Source organism: Myxine glutinosa, unplaced genomic scaffold, assembly GCF_964187855.1.
Source record: "Myxine glutinosa unplaced genomic scaffold, kmMyxGlut1.1 SCAFFOLD_2255, whole genome shotgun sequence".
NCBI classification, from domain to species: Eukaryota; Metazoa; Chordata; class Myxini; order Myxiniformes; family Myxinidae; genus Myxine; species Myxine glutinosa.
This window is the reverse complement of record NW_027618350.1, coordinates 55,674-74,272: the sequence shown is the minus strand read 5'-3', so window position 1 is coordinate 74,272 and position 18,599 is coordinate 55,674. Positions and strand designations below refer to the sequence as shown.

Genomic DNA, 18,599 nt, shown 5'->3' with positions numbered 1-18,599 from the left:
GCAGAGTTGTGGAGGGTGTCTCTGTCCACCATGGCCAATATCGTCTGGTGTGAACAGCCAAGGCGATGCGCCACCTCACGGTAGCTCAGTCCGCCTTGCAGCATGCCCAGGGCACGCTGCCGTTGATCCCTTGACAATCGTGGCATGTTGATTGAAATGCCCATTTTGCACTGGCCTTTTTAAAGCCAATATCAAGACATCACGTGCAGCTCATTAAAATCATCCCGTACCCCTTGGCTAATCACTGACAGTCAAAACGGCTGTTCAACAGCTGTGCTATGAAGTGACCATTGAAGGTTCAAGTGACCATCCGTGACCGTTTGGTCTGACAGTGAGGACACTATTGTCCACAAATAAGTTCACACATTTACTACACGCAGTGTTATTGTTGATATTTAAAGGTTTCAAAGGTGGTAAGTTTCTTTTGCGTTTCAGTATATATGCAGACTTGGCATTTAATATGGAATATATTTTTTTTCTTGACTTGGGTTTACATTCTGAACTCAGTATATCAATCTGGTGAGTTTCTTTTACCCTTCGGTGATGTCTTTGTTGAAAGAACCATGTCACTGATTGTCTTTCGCAGCAAGAAGTCAATAACAGGATTATATCACAGGTGGCGTGACAAAATGTAAGGACAGGTACATTTGACGATTGGCTTCACAATCGGGTATATAAGGGTTGTTGCGTTCTGTATTAGTGGAAAACAACTGCTGCACGTCTACAAAAGTTATTGCCGCTTCCTCTGGAGATGGTCCGTCAACTTGACAATGCTGTTTGTCATGGAGTGGTGGCTTTACGAAATTCTGGCATGAAACAGCGTGCTATTGCTCGGCAGTATGGCATCACTCAAGGTCAGGTGTCAAAGATCCTGAAACGAAATGCTCAAAGGGGTGTCCCTACTCCAATACCAAGGCTAGGACGTCCACGCAGAACCACAAGGAGAGATGATCGCCAGCTGCACCGGTTAGTCTGCAATGGCCGTACCAAGTCAGCTAATCGGCTTCGGGCTGAGTAGCAGCAACTGACAAATGTGCCTGTATCCAGAAGGCTAGTCAACCAACGACTGGTTCAAGCAGGCTATCGTGCCAGGCGTCCCCTGAGAAAGCCACGCCTGACCAGACAACACAGCCAGCGCCGATTGCAGTGGGCCAGAGAGCACCGTCAATGGCAGCCAGGACACTGGAATCACGTGACCTTCAGTGACGAGTCTAGATTTCTGTTCTATCGTCAATATGGCCGCGTCCGAGTGTGCAGACAAGTGCAGGAAGCCCACAACGAAGATTGTATAGTGCCAAGAGTCCAAGCTGGAGGTGGTGGGGTGACCGTTTGGGCTGCTTTTCATGCCGGGGGCAAAACTGACCTGGTTGTTCTGAATGGAAACCTGAACCAGTTCAAGTACAGGGTCATTCTGGAAGAAACATTGCTTCCATTTGCTCGTGCAGCCTTTCGAGGAAACTTTGGCTTCCAAGATGACAATGCACGGCCTCATCCTGCTCGCATGATCCAACACTTTCTTGCTGACCGTGGTGTAGAGCATATAGAGTGGCCTGCCATGTCCCCGGATATGAATCCGATAGAGAACTTGTGGGCAGAATTAACGCATCAAATCGACAACGTGGACCAGCAGCCGACCTCTGTGCGTGAATTGCAGCAGACTATTGTCACTGCATGGCAAGCGATTCCTGTCCAAACCTTGGCAAATCTCGTGAACAGCATGCCTCAACGTGTACGTGCTCTCCTGAATGCTCGTGGGGGTTACACGAAGTACTGAACTGTAATTTTACTGTTCGTAATCCCAGTCATAATTTAGCTTTTTGTTTTTGTTGAAAATATTTTTGGCTAATGTGCAAAATAAAGAGATACTTCTGGAAAACGTACAGAAGTTTAACACAGTACTGTCCGTGAATTGAGTTCGATATCAGTTTACATCACTTTCAAGGATCAATTTATTTGCTTCAAAATGTCAAATGTGGTTTTTGTTTCTTTTAAAGGTCACATTAACAAAATCTAGAATAATTTCAACATAATTCCAATGAACTTTTGGTTCTAAGTCATCTTGAAAAGTAAGTTCACCCCCACAAAAAAATATTCCATATTAAATGCCAAGTCTGTATATATATAGGGATTTAAATGTAATTCAAAAATTGATCCAGACGTCTATTCTCTTTCAAACATTCAAACCGACAAAGGTAGTTATTTATCACAGCATCTGTAGAATTTTCACCCTTTTACTCAACTCCGTTTCGCTGTTATTTGGTGGAGCAAAAAGTTAACTGAGTTTTATCGATATTTAGATTCCTAGCAGTTAGCTGGAGAACAAGTTCAATGAAGAATTCTACAAAGTCTTTAGGAGGCAAATATATGCCAAAAGCCTGACCCCCCCCCCCCCCCCCCCATCCGGACCAAATTCAGATCCTGGGGGGACAGGGCCTTCTCCATCGCTGCTCCCACCCTCTGGAACTCACGACCTCACACCATCAGAGACTCCTCCTCACTCACCACATTCAAAACATCACTCAAGACCCACCTGTTCAGCACTGCATTCAACATTCAACCCACAGCATTTAACCCCTGACTATCACTTCTCCTTCTCCCTCCTTTTGCTTTAAATATTTCCCTATTGATTCTTGTCTTTTTGCAATTGTTGTTTTCATGTTTTGTTATGCATTATGTTTTGCACTCTGTCAAAGCGCCTTTGGGCTTCATGAAAAGCGCTATACAAAATAAATGAATTATTATTATTATTATTATTATTATTATTATAAAAGTTAATTCTGTACTTCGTCATGAGGTGTGGCAAATGGGATGTTATATTTACACCAGTTGACAAAATCTATTTCCCCACCACTCACCATTTTAGCTCAATCATTGCAACAACTGAATCTCACACAAGGTAGTGTGGGCAAAGATCTTACACACTCATAAAAGCTACAGACAGGTGGATATCCTACACATTATTGCAAAGTACTCACTGGCTGAACAGCATGGAGAGCATGGTCGATGACGAATTGTCCGGAAGATTCGTGACAAACAAAATGTGGTGAGGCAAAACCTGGAGAAAGTGCAAAAGAAGTTCATCCTCAAAATATTATTAAAACAAAGCTGCTTTGTAAAGGGAAATTTTGAAGAATGACATCGTGATCATCTTCGTTCATATGCAACACAAGGTTGCGGGGCAGCATCATTGGCTAGGGGCACGGCTGTGCCGCTGATGCAGTCAGTGCCCTCTGCTAGTTAGGTTAGAACAGGAACTTGGAATTTGTTCAGGGTGCTGGCGATAACTCGCCTACTCTTCGTGAAGAAAGTCGTGGCATCTTTAATGTCCACCAACGAACTGCAGGCAGACGGGACGCTCAGTTTAACTTCCATGGATGGAACACACACGGATGAATCACCTTCCCTTTAAAACACGTGGATGACAAGTTATAGCTGGATCGGGATTCAAACCCAGGCTAGACAGCTTAGGGGCGAGTGTGCCTACCTGTTGGCCACCCTGTCAGCGCAAGAATCACATGTTGAGTCATCTTTGCATTTTTGCACTCTTGATGATTTGACACAGCCTTTTATGTCGTTTTCCTCGGGAAGCTATTTCAGGTTGTGTGTGTACACAAACATAGTGGAATTTAACCCCACAACATATCCCTCTTCCCACCCCACAACCACACAACACTTCTCCCCACACCTAGCACACTAACAATTCCCCTTATTCTCTTATATATCATCATCCCTTCTCTCAGCCACCCTCTGATGCCATATTTAATGGATGGCTCCTTGCAAGTATTACCAAAAAACACTGGTTACCTCCATCACAAAGGTGGACGAAGGTTGTGCTGTCTGTCTGTGAACAGGATATGTCAAAAAGTTGTGGACGGATTCGACCGAATTTTTAGTGAACTGGTTGGGTGCATGACAAGGACGAATTGATTACATGTTGTTGAAGATCCGAATCCAGATACTAGAATTTTAAAAGTGATTCTTCACCAATGAGAGATGGGACGAAAAATGATATATAGAAGGATATCTCAAAAAGTTGTGGATGAGTTATAACAAAACTTGGATGGATGAGATGGTTAGGTGACAAGAACATGCCGATTCGAGTTCGTTTCAGGTCCGAATCCAGATCCGCCCTATCAGTTGGATACAAAACTGTTCAGCCTGGTGGAGTTATGCTCTCTACCAAATGCCATTCTAGTTACCTTCGCCAGAGGAGAGGGTATTGCATTTGAGTCCATTTGTTTGTCTGTCTGTCTGTCTGTTTGTCTGTTTGTCCACACAGAATAAATATGATTTTCTCTGCAACCGTTGGTCCGATTGACAGGACATTTTCACCATAGGTGCAACTCCACCTGTAGAATTTTTAATGATAATTATGACGTCATAGGTCACGTGGTTCGGCCGCCATCTTGGAAAAACCAAAAAACTTTGCACCCTTATATCTCCAAAAGCGCTGAATAGCAAAAATTGAAACATGGCTCATTGTAAAGAACTCTCCATGGGGATTAAAATATGTTAATGATGATGTCATAGGTGCTTCTATTATGACGTCATAATTCGACAAGTACAAAACTTCATCCAATCAAGATGAAATTTCTTGAGCGCCATGTCGGCATAAACTGGTGGAGGAAAAAAAAATAATGATGACGTCATCAGTCACGTGGTTCAGCAGCCATCTTGGAAAAACCGAAAAACGTTGCACCTATATATCTCCGAAAGGGCTGAATATAAAAAATTGAGACATGGCTCATTGTAAAGAACTCCTCATGGGAATAAAATATGTTAATGATGATGTCATAGGTGCCTCCATTATGACATCATAATTCGACAAGTATAAAACTTCATCCGATAAAGATTAAATTTCTTGAGCATAATCTAGGAATAAATTAGTTTAGAAAAAAAAATGACGTCATCGGTCACGTGGTTCGGCCGCCATATTTGTTGTAACACAAAAACCTTTAAAAAACCACTGAAAATACATCCTGGCGAGGGTTTGCAATCTCTGATTGCTCTTTTTCTTGTTGGTTCTTGCAATGTCACCAAGTGTCAGTATGTCGTCATCAGTAATATCACCAATAAGAGTCATCAATGTCATGATCAATAATAATACTGCAATTATAATAATTATACAACTGTTCAGCAATCCATAATCAGTCACAAGACCTCTCACTTTTAAGCATACCTACGACCAGGAACCTCAATCTTTAATATTACAAATCAACTTAAATTGTATACAGAACATTTTATGCTCTCATTACAAGTAACCAAGATCAACATTCGAAACTCACATAAATTGCAATGCAGTTAAAATCTTGCAAAGTAATTTAAAAAATAACTGCATCAACACTTACAGAAGAGGTACTTTCGTCAACATGTGATGCTCCAGGAGTTCCAGGAGCAAATGCTGAATTGGGAGTCTTTTCAGTAGCCTTGACCTGGAAAGGAAATGATGCATGATGATCAAACATGTGCCAGAGAGAGAAAGGAGAGGAGGCAGGGTCGAGTAGGTGGGATGAGTGTTTCTGGGATAGAACACAGTGGAAAGATCCTGGATAGGCTGAGGGCGAATAATAAACAAAATAGGAACAAGTCTGGTTCTCCTGTATGGAATGAAGGCTTGGGCCTTGATAAGGGAAGATGCGACATTGCCGCAGATGCTAGATGATGCCAAGAGAGCTGATAGGGATCTCCGAAGGAAAGGAAGACGAATGATGGATTTTTATGGCTGTCCCTATTCACCCCGTTTTACGGGTGAATAGGGACAGTCACTAATACAAAAAAAAATAATCAAGAAACAATCCTGAGTTTCCAACTTATTGCTAAATTGATAGCTCAGATGGATGCACATAATATGCACCCATATTATAAACCACGGTGCCAATGAAAAAAAATATGGGATAAAAGGTTTCTGCAAACTGTCCCTATTTCTTGATTATTATTTTTTTGTATTAGTGACTGTCCCTATTCACCCATAAAACGGGATGGATAGGGACAGCCATAAAAATCCTATTTATTCCTATTTAACCCATACATGGGGTCAATAGGGACTACAAGTTGCTTTTTTAAAAAACAAGAGAACACTTTCAACCCAAATATCAACAAATCAGTATGGTTATCAATTTTCAGCGAAAAAGGTTTCCGAACTTTTTTTCAGTTTGTGTCCCTATTCACCTTGCTGTCCCTATTCAACCCATTTTACGGTACTAAAAGTAGTAGCAGCAGCAGCAGCAGTAGTAGTACCAGACATTGTATACCTAATGTAAACATTCCTCCTAACATGAGGTCTCCAATACCTATGTGTCTCTCCATGGCTTTTCTCTCTTCCATTTTTATAGGCCTCACAAAAATCCTGATAGTGGTGTCGTTGCTGTCTTTGTGAAGAACGCCAATGTTTGTTGCACTTTGTCCATACTAACTTCTTCTAAACCTCCAGAATGCTTTTGTCTGCACAAACCTCTCCACAACACGTGAGGTTTGTCTGTGTGGTGTACCGTTCACGGAATTACAATGGCCCTCGACATACCTCTCATTTCTCCATCCCAACTCTCTGTTCCTCATCTCTTACATGTTAAATTACTACCATACCAGCTGCCTGAGTGTCAGCCCCACAACAACCAGCTATGGCATCGCAGCAAAAGGCTCCCTATGACTCCAACACAATTGGTAAACTTTCCTATATACCGAGTAACGACTAACTTTGCACTCAACCTCTCCAATCCTCATCTGACCCTTTTGGCTCCTCTGGCCATTGTGACACAGAAACCTCAGGACTGCACAACATGGCTATCCGCACAGGCCAACTGGCAGGGAACTGCATTCTGCCGTCACAAAATGATTAGGCTGCCATTTCCACAGCATCCGATATCGATTCCACTTGGGAATAAGTTCACAAAAGCCTACTCTCACTCATGTACAAGTATGTATGCATATTCCATCCCATATGTGGCTATCTTATCCATCATCTCAGCCTGTTGCACTGAATCCTGGGGCAAGGCTATTGCAGTCAATTAATTTGCTTGATTCAACACAAAAGCCTCAACTGAGATCAGCTTGTTGTCACTCAGTAAGACCAACAATCAAAGTTATATAATCCTTAAACAAGCCAGAAAACATCTTGAAAATCTCAGGCCTAAAGTCTCCAATCTCCATATGGGGCAGGTGCCCAGCATCACATCTGTCTGATGAAAGCTGTATCATCAAATTCTCTCAAAATTATTATCTCTCACAATGAAGCCAAGGTACAAGGCCTGTTGCTCTTGCATCTCAGACACGTTATTAGGTTTTGGTTGTTTTTTTTTTTGTTTTTTTTAACTGCCTTTCAGTGTAGTTCATTCTGCCCCCCTCAACCAGGGGCTCATTCTCATTCTGCCCCCCTCAACCAGGGGCTCATTCTCATTCTGCCCCCCTCAACCAGGGGCTCATTCTCATTCTGCCCCCCTCAACCAGGGGCTCATTCTCATTCTGCCCCCAGGGGGCATGTACATATGATGTTGGTTTGGTGCTGCTATACCAACATCATATGCACATGCCCCCAAGGGCACCGAGAGGGGGCAGGTGGGATAACTACACCGGTACTCGGACCTAATAGGGAACTGTAATCATTCCTTCAATTGTTTGTTTCAGATAATGACTTATTGCGATGATAAAACACAGGGGGAAGCTTTATTTTGTGTCTCCCTCCAAACCACTCAGGGTGATTCCCTGGAATGCTATTGCCATGGGCCATAGCACCCTCCCTCATAAAACAAACAACTGGAGGAACAATTTACAAAATAATAATCACGGTAACAATGTAATGACGTAATGAACACATGAATGTCGGCCACACCCCATCCTGATGAAATGGGTTGAGAAATGAATCCGCATATAAGAAAAAGTGAATGTGTTTTTTTTCTTGATTTTTTTTGTATACAAGATTGAGGCTCGTGTAAGAGCTAACATTAATGACAAAAAAAGACATAAGAGGAAATAAAGGGAGCGGGAGACAAGATGAGGAGAGAGGGGGAAGCACACAAGTACAACATTTGAGAGCAGGGACATCGGGAGATCTGTGGGAGGTAGAGCGCCTGGGAGAGAGGAGGCGTGGGAAGGGGGTGGGGGAGGCAGTGGGGTGGGAGAAGTAAAAAAAAAAACACATGGCCACTGCTAGGACTTCCAGGAAAGAAGTCGGTATTTCTGAAAAGTGGATCTGGGGTGAATTAACAGGGGTAGAAAAGATCAAGGTTTTGGATGGGGGAAGATAAGAGATGGTGGTGAACAGCTGTTTTAAAGACCTGGAGGGATGAGTGGGATTGAAGGGAGTGTGGGAGTTTGTTCCAGAGGAGAGAGAAAAGAGGAATGAAAGAGTGAAGGTGAGCAGAGCCTTGATTTTGGCAGTTTCACCAGAAGAAGGTTGCAGGCAGATCTTGTGCGACCTGTAGGAGTACTTGGGGGACAGAGCACAGACAGGGCTGAGGGCTAGGCCAAAGAGGAGTCGGTAGAAGACAGAAAGACCACCAACCTGCCTGCGGTGAGTGAATGGAAGGCCCTCACAATCGGCTTCATCGCGGGAGATTCCAATGATTCTGAAAGCTTTGGTTTCAACAGCGTGAAGCCGAGCGAGGTATGAGGCAGGAGCACCAGCCCAGAGGGGAGAGCAGTATTCCATTGAGCTGCGGATGAAAGCCTTGTATGTGTTGAGGAGCTCAGGTGTGCCAAGGAAGGACTTCGCACGACAGAGAATGCCCAGTCGGCGACTGCCTTTGGAGGCCAGCTTGGAAATGTGTTTTTCCAAGGAAAGATCATGGCAGATTGTGAGACCCAAGAGATTGAGTGACAGAACTTCTTGGAGAGGATTGTTGAGAAAGGAGATGGGAGTGTTGTCCAGTCAGTCTTTTCAAAGAGACATAGTGAGAGTGTGAGATTTGTCAGGATTGAAAGACATGTTCCACTTGTTTGACCAGTCTGTGATTTTGACCAGGTCTGCAGAGAGTGAGGAGGCTGCGGAATGCCGATCTGAGGGATGAGGTATGGAGTGGCAGAGAGTGGAGTCATCCGCAAAGAAATAGAGAGGATTTTCCAGAGAGACGGAGACATCATTGATGAAGACCAGAGAAAGGACAGGGCCCAGAATACTACCTTGGGGAACTCCAGGCTGAACAGGAAGGGGAGATGAGAGAAATCCATTCAGGGCCACACGTTGACTACGACCAGAGAGAAAGTCCGCAAGCCATGCATGAGATTTCCATGGATACCATAGGAGAGTTTGGTGAGCAGAGCGGGGTTCCAGACCGTATCGAAGGCATGTGACATATCAAGGGAGACAGCTCTGATTTCCTGTTTGGCATTCAGGATCTCCATCCATTGTTGAGACAGCAGAAACAGCATGTCCAGAGTAGAGAGAGTGACCTGGTCTGAATCCAAATTGATGATCAGAGATCAAGCCATTGGAAGAGAGGAAGGATTTGATATCCGAAGCAATGATGGATTCCATGACTTTGTTGATTATTGGGAGCAGGCTGATTGGTCTGTAGTTACAACGATCTGTTTTTGCACATTTTTTGCGTACAGCGGTAATGTTGGCTGATTTCCAAGCTGAAGGCAGATGACCTTGAGCAAAAGAGAGGGTGAAGAGAACAGAGAGAGGGTGTGAAAGAGCGGCAGAGCAGGATTTTAGGACCCGTGGGCTGACGCCGTCTGGTCCATTTGCAGAATCAGAGTCGAGGATTGACAGAAACTTCTCCACCTTGTCAGGAGAGAAGGACACAGAGTCCAGGAGCAGCTGGGTACGACTGGGTATGGTGCGTACAGAGAGAGACGGGTTTGAAACACAAGATTTTGAGGCAAACACAGAGTTGAGGAATTCAACTTTTTCACGTGCGGAGTCAGCTGTGTAGCCGTACGAGGAAAGGGAGGGGTGGGAGGGGGAACAAACACCAGAAACAGATTTGACAAGACGCCACCAGGATTTGGAAGAGGGAGACAGGTTAGAGAGTTCACTCTTGAGAGTAGAGAGATATTGTTTCCTGGCTCTCCTGAGGGTAGACATACACTTGTTCCGGGCTTTCTGAAAGGAAATGAGATTGCCTTCCGTTGGATTTGCTTTCCAGGAGGCGAAGGCAAGTTGTTTCAGGGCAACTGCCTCACCACAAGATTCAGTGTACCATGGACGGGAGGACGGGTATGACAACTGAAGACGGGATGGGATAAATCTGTGCATGAGAGAGAGCAGTTTACTTTGGAAGAATTCCCAGGATGAGTTGATGTCAGAGGCAGTAGAGATGGGAGACCAGTCCAGATGATTGATGGCTGCTTGAAGACCGTGCCAGTTGGCCTGAGTAAAATACCAGACTCGTCGACATTGAGGAGGCTCTCTGAGAATGGCCAGAGAGATGTCCACTTTAACAAGCATATGGTCAGATGAACCGATTGGAGCAGAAGAAGAGCAGCAGACATTTGCAGGGAAGTTTGTCATAACTAAGTCTAGAAGAGAAGATACTCCGTTGACTGAGATCCGGGTTGGGAAATTGACAGATTGTGTCAGTCCCAGTGAGTCGCAGAAGTCCTTTCCTGAGGTGCCATTGCTGGTGAGAGAGGTACCCACATCCAGCCAGCTGGCATGATGACAGTTGAAATCACCACATATGAGGAAGAGTTGGGATGAGTAGATAGAAGTTGGTCCATGTTATCAGACAGCGAGATGTAGATGGAGTCATCACTGTTTGGTGGACGGTGCAGAACACATATGAACAAAAGGTGGGAGCGAAGGGGAAGCCATAGCCAGAGGTACTCCTGGGGGTGAGGTGGAGAGAGGGCAGTACAGGGAGAGTGAGGAAGAGAGTTTTTGATAAAGATAGCAACCCCACCTCCAGGATGAGGCTCAGGTCTATCATACCGGAAATAACACCCCAATTTCCCTTAAACCCAACTTATATTTCTGACAATGAAAATATGGCAGCCTCCGTATTGTTGTTTAAAAAAAAATTAGAAGGGGCCATGAATGAAGGGGTACCGACACTTAGCATTGCCCCGGGGCCCATTCTGGCTCTCAGCGGCCCTGAAAGCTCCTTATTTTATCATTCCAGCAGTTGCTCAATTTGAGGGGAAAAAATTACGCTTGGCAAATTTCTTGTGAATGATTAGATGCTACAATATTTTAAAGTTTGAATGGAAGCATAATGAAAACTATGGAAGCAGTCTTAGTCCAAAGTTCTTGATAGAAAAGGAAAGTACCAAATGTGCATTCTGACTGCAGCTGAACATGTGCCTGCCACACCAAAAATCACCCTCTAGTGACAGCACTGAACTGGGCTGTCAACTCCAGGACCATCCACAAGGTGTCAGCACTCAGCCTGTTCCTGCCACTCCAGCACCAACCACATTTTCGGTTTGGAACATCAGCCCCTGCACCAATAGCATCGCAGCAAATGAAAAGTGAAAGATCACAGGCTGATGCTCTCATGACTGCCTCCTGATACAAAATAATGTTTTAAGGAAAATCTACACAAAAAAATCCAATCGCAGAAGAAATAAAGGGCTACCAAAGTGGAAAAATGGTTAGAGCATCTTCACGGAATCTGACACGTCGGCGGTTTGACCAAAATATCTCAAAAAGTTGTGGACGGATTCGGACGAAATTTGGCAGAGATGTAGCGTATGTGACAACGACAAAATGATTAGATTTTGGTGAAGATCCGGATTCGGATCCAGCTACTAGAAAGTTTTAAATGATTCTTCACCATTGGGAGATGGGGACAAAAACGATACATAGCAGGATATCTCAAAAAGTTGTGGATGAATTTAGACGAACTTGGTGGACCGGTTGGGTGTCTGACAAGGACGATTCGATTCGATTTTGGTGAAGATCCAGATCCGGATCCAGGTGGTAGAAAATTTTAAGAGATTCTTCACCATTGAGTGATATGGCCAACCAGGCGGAGGTATGCTCTCTACTGAGTGTCTTTGTCTAGTTTGTCTTTGTGTTGTACCATCCTCCAAACAGTGATGACTCCATCTACACCTCTCTCTGCCAACATGGACCAACTTTCAACCATCCATCCCAACTTTCCCTTCCTCATATGTGGGGATATCAATTGTCACCATGCCATTTCGCTAGGTGTTGGTACCTCTATCACCAGCCATGGCACTGTAGCAAAGGACTTCTGTAACTCCATGTACCCAACCCAGATTTCTGCCAATGGCAAATCCTCCCTTCTGGACTTGGTAATGACCAACTTCCCGGCTAATGAGTTTTTCCTCTGCTCCAATTGGTTAGTCTGAGCATGTGCTTGTTAGAGTCAACATCTGGTTATTTTCAGAGGCGCCTGAGCACCAAAGTCATGATGATCATTTTGGTGTATCACATTCCTCATCAGTAAGCTCCAGTAGAGCTCCAGAAAGAAAGAAAAAACATGAAAAAAAAGAAAAACGCACGCACACATGAACACCTCATCCATTTATTGTACATAAGGATGCACATTTGAAGTTATTGATACGTAATAATAAAAATAGGACCACGGGTCCCGAAGCTCACCTGGACCACTATCAGGAGCAACAGTCACTCAAACCCCCAGACCCTGATATTTTTAATGCCGTGAACAAACTTTGGGACATCATGGGTGACGAAGGTTGTGATCAAGTTTAATTGAAATCGTGTGTGTAGTTTGAACCTGGCTAAACTCTCCCCCCACCCCCCCCCCCTTGCCCCTCCACCCGTAGATCCCCTTAATGAGCGCAGATTTTGATGCAGTCAATACACATTCGTTAGGCATCAAGTATTAAGCTTCCAGCCAAGTTTCATCAAAATCAGGTGTTTGGTTAAAGCCATAATGACTGAAGTGTTTACGGACTCTCTGACTGACTGACTGACCCATGGATACTGCTCCGTCGCATTAGCTCAGCGACTAAAGTCCAGTTGAGCTAAAAATACAAAAGTGTTCTGACTTGAGCAACCTTTTCCAATCACAAAAGTGGAAGATATCCTAGTTGATATATAAATAAATAAATAAATACATAAGGAAGTTTATTTTCCTCGACCACAACAGCCACAATTCCAATAAATAAATAAATAAATAAAATGATCAGTCAAATTGCAAGTCTCCAAAGACCAATGTTAATGTTTATCTATCCAGAAAAGCCTGGTGTTGGGCTAGCGGCTAGGGTGCCAGCTTAGGATCCTAGGATCCTGGGTTCGAATCCCGGTCGATCGCTGAATTAACGCCAGGGGGGTTGACTCAGCCTGTCATCCTTCCGAGGTCGGCAAATTGAGTACCAGTTCACTGGTAATTCCCTGTTTGTCGTAAAAAGGCGACAAAAAGGGTTGGCGTCAGGAAGGGCATCCGGCCGTAAAACATTGCTTCAAAAAGGGGACCAAAAAAACAACAACAACCACGGTCCCCGAAAAAGGCCAACTCCCGCTTGTGGGAAAAAATGGCCTCTAAAGGTGGTTTTTTATCCAGAAAAGACTACAATGTGTACCAGTGCAGTTCTACCTTTTTCTTTGGAAAAGAGTTCTCATGAGGCTTCTCAATCCTTGGTCGTGGAACAAACGTTCCATTCATCTTGGTCACTGCATCTGCATCCGTCTTAGCATACTGAATGCACTGAAAGATATCAAACAATTGCAGTTTGGATAAGCTGTATTAAAATAAATAAATAACTAGCACCACAAAGTGGAGCATAATCATTTCAACCAAAATAACACATTTACAAAATGTTGAGAAAATTACAAAAATTGCACGGATCGATTAAAATTTACAACATGAAAGAAATAAAAGGTGTAAATGTACCTTTCACAGTTTTCCATCAAGTTTTAATCCTCATCCAAATAGTGGAATAATCTCTCATATCATGAAGCATTTATTGGAAAATTAATAATAATGCTGCAGACATATCAAAATGAATATTTTACATTTAGAGGAGGAGGTTCCTAAATTAAGGGGTCTTCCTTTTTGCAGAGAAGTCGACATTAGGCCATACAGTAACCCCATCGGACAAATTAGCAGACAGCAGCAGTGTCCCTGTCTGTTAATGTTGAAAGGAGGAAAGGCTGGTCTGATAAATGGAGCATATCCATCAATCCTGGAAAATATCAGTGTCACCCTGTCACTCCGGAAAGATCATCAAACTAACCTACCTGTATTTCCATGATCAGCCACTGAAAGATGTTCAATTTCTTGAAATTTTAGACCTCAGAATCAGCCATAACCTCTCCTGGGCCAACCACATAACGTAGATGGCTTCGTAGTCAGCCATAGACTGTATCTTTCTACAGTCAGCCATAGATTTTCCATAGCCAGCCATCTTTCCATAGTCAGTAGTCAGCCACAGACTGTATATTTCCATAGTCAGCCATAGATAGTTTTTCTTTGAAAATCCAAACTACACTCAGTCTACAAGGCCCTAATCTGCAGCTCAATGGAGTACTGCTCTCCCCTTTGGACTGGTGCTCCAGCATCACATGTCTCTCCTTGATTTTATGGAATATAAAGCTCAACGTTATTGGAATATTCTGCAATGAGGCTGAAGTACAAAAGTCTGCTACTCTCAAATGTCGGATGAGGGAGAGAAGCAGTTTGGCCAGTTCGGGACGATGTTCGCACGTACCAGGTACTTGGTACGCAGGTACCAGGTACTTGGTACCAGGTACTTGGTACGTACCAGGTACGCAGGTACTTGTTTTTTTTAACCACCTCTGTATAATTTATCTCCCTCTGCTGTTTCAGATTATTGTAGAGAGGAAAAGAATCAGCAGGTATTGCGGAACAAGAAAGCCTGCTTCTATTGCTATGTCATCTATCTTACACTCATCAAAATGCACCCCATTCCAGGCCTCTGGCTTTGCTGCACCATGCCAAACTGCTTCTCTCCCTCATGGCTGAACAGAATTGACACAAGGAAAGATTAGCAAAGAGTGAACATTTTGAATCGAGTCGAGTGTGACGAGAAAGGAGAAATTGCGTTTTTTGTATACATTAGAGGCTCGTGGAAGACTTGGGATGAGAAAAGCTGAATAAGGGGAGAGAAGGGGCATGTATGGAGCTGGAGCTTTTGAGATGGGTGGGGTGGTCATAGGTTCTGCATGTAATAAACAGATGGATGACTCTGCTGTTCACCATAAACCTTTCCCAAAATTTAGAGACTTGTTACCATCACCAGAGGAGTGGGTATTGTATTTGAGTCAGTTTGTTTGTCTGTTTGTCCACACAGAATAAATATGCTTTTCTGTGCAACCGCTGGTCTGATTGACAGAAAATTTTCACCATAGGTGCACCTCTTCCTGTGTAATTGTTTTATAATTATGACGTCATAGGTCACCTGGTACCACGTGGTACCGGTATGCACCTTTCGACACTTGACTGCTGAGACACATTGGACCTTTCAAGAACCTTTAACACCCCTCAAGACCACCAAGACCCCAACATACCCTGAAGATTCTTAAATACCATGAAGAATCAGAGGACCTAAAAGACCCCGAGGACTCAGAAGACCCAAAAGGACCCAAAAAGGCCCAAAATACCCTGAGAACTCAAAACATCCCAATGACCCAAAAGACCCCAAGGACCAAAAAGAGCCATAAGACCCTGATGACCCAAAAGACTCCTATGATGCAAAAGACCCTGGGAACACAAAAGTTCAAGTTGCTCATTTCCCTCTGTGAGTGTGATCGGGCCCGTGTCTGGGGATAAGTTAAGACTGTATAAGACTGCTCTGTGTCTCTTCGCCTTGTACATAATAGTGTGAATAATTATTAAACCTGTGTTCTTCCTTCGATTCTCCCGTTTTTGTGTTTTCCATCAATGACTAAGCGTGGTACGAATAAAACCGCTCTAATCGGGTTCCAATACCAAAGGTAACTGCAGGGATCCACGTGGTACGCAAAGACGTACCACGTGCAGCCTGGTACCACGTGGTACGCAATCCGCTTGGTGTACTCAAATTACGCGTGGTTCGTGTGAGGCTTGATTCCCCGCTTCCACGGCGGCGCAGGTACTTAGGTACGTGCGAACATCGTCCCGGAACCCTACCCTGCGTTTGCCCGGGAGGGGTGATTCAAGTCTCTCGGTTGCGCCGACCCAAGAAGAACAAGGGGCTTAATCTCCCCTTGGTAAGGGCAGGAGGGTCGTGCGAAAACCGTAACAATATATTTAAAATACAATACTGAATTCAGTTTTATAAAGAGGATGTCATATGTGTCACACGTGTCTGATGAAAGTGGGTTTGCACAAAATAATGAACAAATGTACAAAAACACCCCACAAAATACACCTCACAAACACGTCCTGGTGAGGGTCTGCAATCTTTGATTGCTCTTTCTTGTTTTTCATCATGTGAGTGACAACCACTTTTCAGGTATACACCACTTAAAATTGTGGCCAAAGTATCAATCCAAAATGGAATGCTGAGGACAGCTAAAATTATGAAAGACCAAACACAGTCATGTATTGAATGTTCTCCACTAATATAGCAGTGTGTACATGCACCACACAAACACACCATACGCATGCCGAAGAGTGGAAATCCATACATGGTGCGCAGAGAATTGCTTGCACTCTCCTGGTGACGGAATGCGATGAATGCCTGTCCGCGAAGTTTTAAGCGCTTCCGCATCACCACATCCAAAATCTCACCAAACTGAGAGAACACTGCAAACAGTGCTTTCCGCATCTCTGCCCAACAGGAATTGGACCAAGAAGGAGATAACCATAATTAGTCATTGGGAGTTAGGAGGGAAAGGTGTCTGACATAAATAAAGAGGAAGGTTCATAAAATTCTGAGGGTCTTCAAGTCAAAGGCCTGTATGAAGGTCTAATGGGTCTGGAGGGTCTAAAGTCAAAGAATTGTAAGGGGTCCAAATGGACAGAGGGTTTGAAGTAATTGGTCAGTAAAAGTCTCAAAGGTACGTTCCAATAGTAGGTAATGACCGTTCGATGCACGTGAACAGTCGGTTGGGTAACAAACAACAAAATTTGCCAAACTCTCATGTTCTATGGTACTGCTCCTCCACCCTCTCCCCCTCCCCTTCTCTCCCCCTCCCCAACCATTCTCCCTCCTCAACCTCTCCCCCTGCCCGACCTCTCTCCCTCCCCACCCCTTCTCCCTCCCCAACTTCACCCCTCCTCCTCCTCTTCCTCCTTATGTCCCACTCTCCCTCACCCTTCTCTCCCTCCCCCACTCCATCCCTATCCTTCTCCCTCCCCCACTCCATCCCTATCCCTCTCCCTCCCCCACTCCATCCCTATCCCTCTCCCTCCCCCACTCCATCCCTCTCCCTCCCTCTCCCTCCCCCACTCCATCCCTATCCTTCTCCCTCCCCCACTCCATCCCTATGCCTCTCCCTCCCCCACTCCATCCCTATGCCTCTCCCTCCCCCACTCCATCCCTATCCTTCTCCCTCCCCCACTCCATCCCTATGCCTCTCCCTCCCCCACTCCATCCCTATCCTTCTCCCTCCCCCACTCCATCCCTATCCCTCTCCCTCCCCCACTCCATCCCTATCCTTCTCCCTCCCCCACTCCATCCCTATCCCTCTCCCTCCCCCACTCCATCCATATCCCTCCCCCACTCCATCCCTATCCCTCTCCCTCCAACACTCCATCCCTCTCCCTCCCCCATCACTCCTTCTTTCTCTCCTTTCCCCCTTATGTCCCACTCTTCCTCCCCCTCCTTCTCCTTCTCCTCCTCCCCTCTCGTTCCATATGTCCCGCTCTCCCCTGTCTCCTGAATACCTTCAAGTCGTGCTCATTCAGCTTTCAACAAATAAATGCTTTTCACAACTAGAACGGCACTCAGTAGAGAGCAAACCTCCGCCAGATGAACAGTTTAGGTTTTGTTTCTCATAGACCAGAAAATCACAATACAGAATCACATTTAATCAAAATCAATCACAGGAGTCATCATAGGTCCAGTCTTTCATTCCCTGATCTACCCCTCGTATTGGCCACATCACTCAATGGTGAAGATTCACTTAAATTATTCTACTAGCCGGATCCGGATCCGGATCTTCACCAAAATCGAAGCATTTCGTCCTTTCGCCACCTCACTGCCAAATTTCGTCCGAATCCGTCCACAACTTTTTGAGATATCTTGTTCACAAACGGACAAACAAACAAACGGACAGACAGGGATGAAAACATAACCTCCATCCACCTTTGGTGGTGGAGGTAAAAATCAAGTAAATTCAATATGACCCCCAAAAGTACATCATGTTCAAACAAGAGTAGACCTCGACCTACCATTGAGGTTAATTTTCTCATTGAGCCGATTCAGATAAATGGTTCGAGTTACGACTTGTTTATCTTTCTCTTCCCCATCCTGCTCGTTCAATTTTTCAACCTGCATTTTAATTTTACCAACGTTTGGCCTGAACAGTAGGCCTACTCTCTACACACGACCTCCGCGCTCCGCCAGTACTGGTTGTTGTTGTTGTTGTTTAGCACGGAGGACGTGACGTCGTCTGGCGTCGTCCCGCAAATGCTCGGTTGTGCCTTTTGTCGCAAACATGATTTTCTTCCGGTTGGCTCTTTGATTTGCTTAAGCTTGGTGTGTTTTGCGTGAGTTCCAAATAAAGCTCGATCTATTTACAGAAACGACGTGCTGTGTCAGTGTGTGATTGGATGGAGTGA

General features: G+C 44.6%; 1 protein-coding gene across 1 annotated transcript; it reads right to left on the bottom strand.

The window, feature by feature from the left end:
* Nucleotides 1-5,348: 5,348 nt before the first annotated feature.
* On the bottom strand, nt 5,349-18,308 carry LOC137433787 (U1 small nuclear ribonucleoprotein A-like; the record flags this gene model as incomplete). Its single annotated transcript, XM_078769363.1, has 4 exons — nt 18,210-18,308; nt 16,471-16,643; nt 13,467-13,577; nt 5,349-5,432 (listed from the first exon to the last, which is right to left on the bottom strand). Coding segments are annotated over exons 2-4 (366 nt in total), but the record flags the coding sequence as incomplete, so codon positions are not given.
* Between the last annotated feature and the right edge of the window lie 291 nt (nt 18,309-18,599).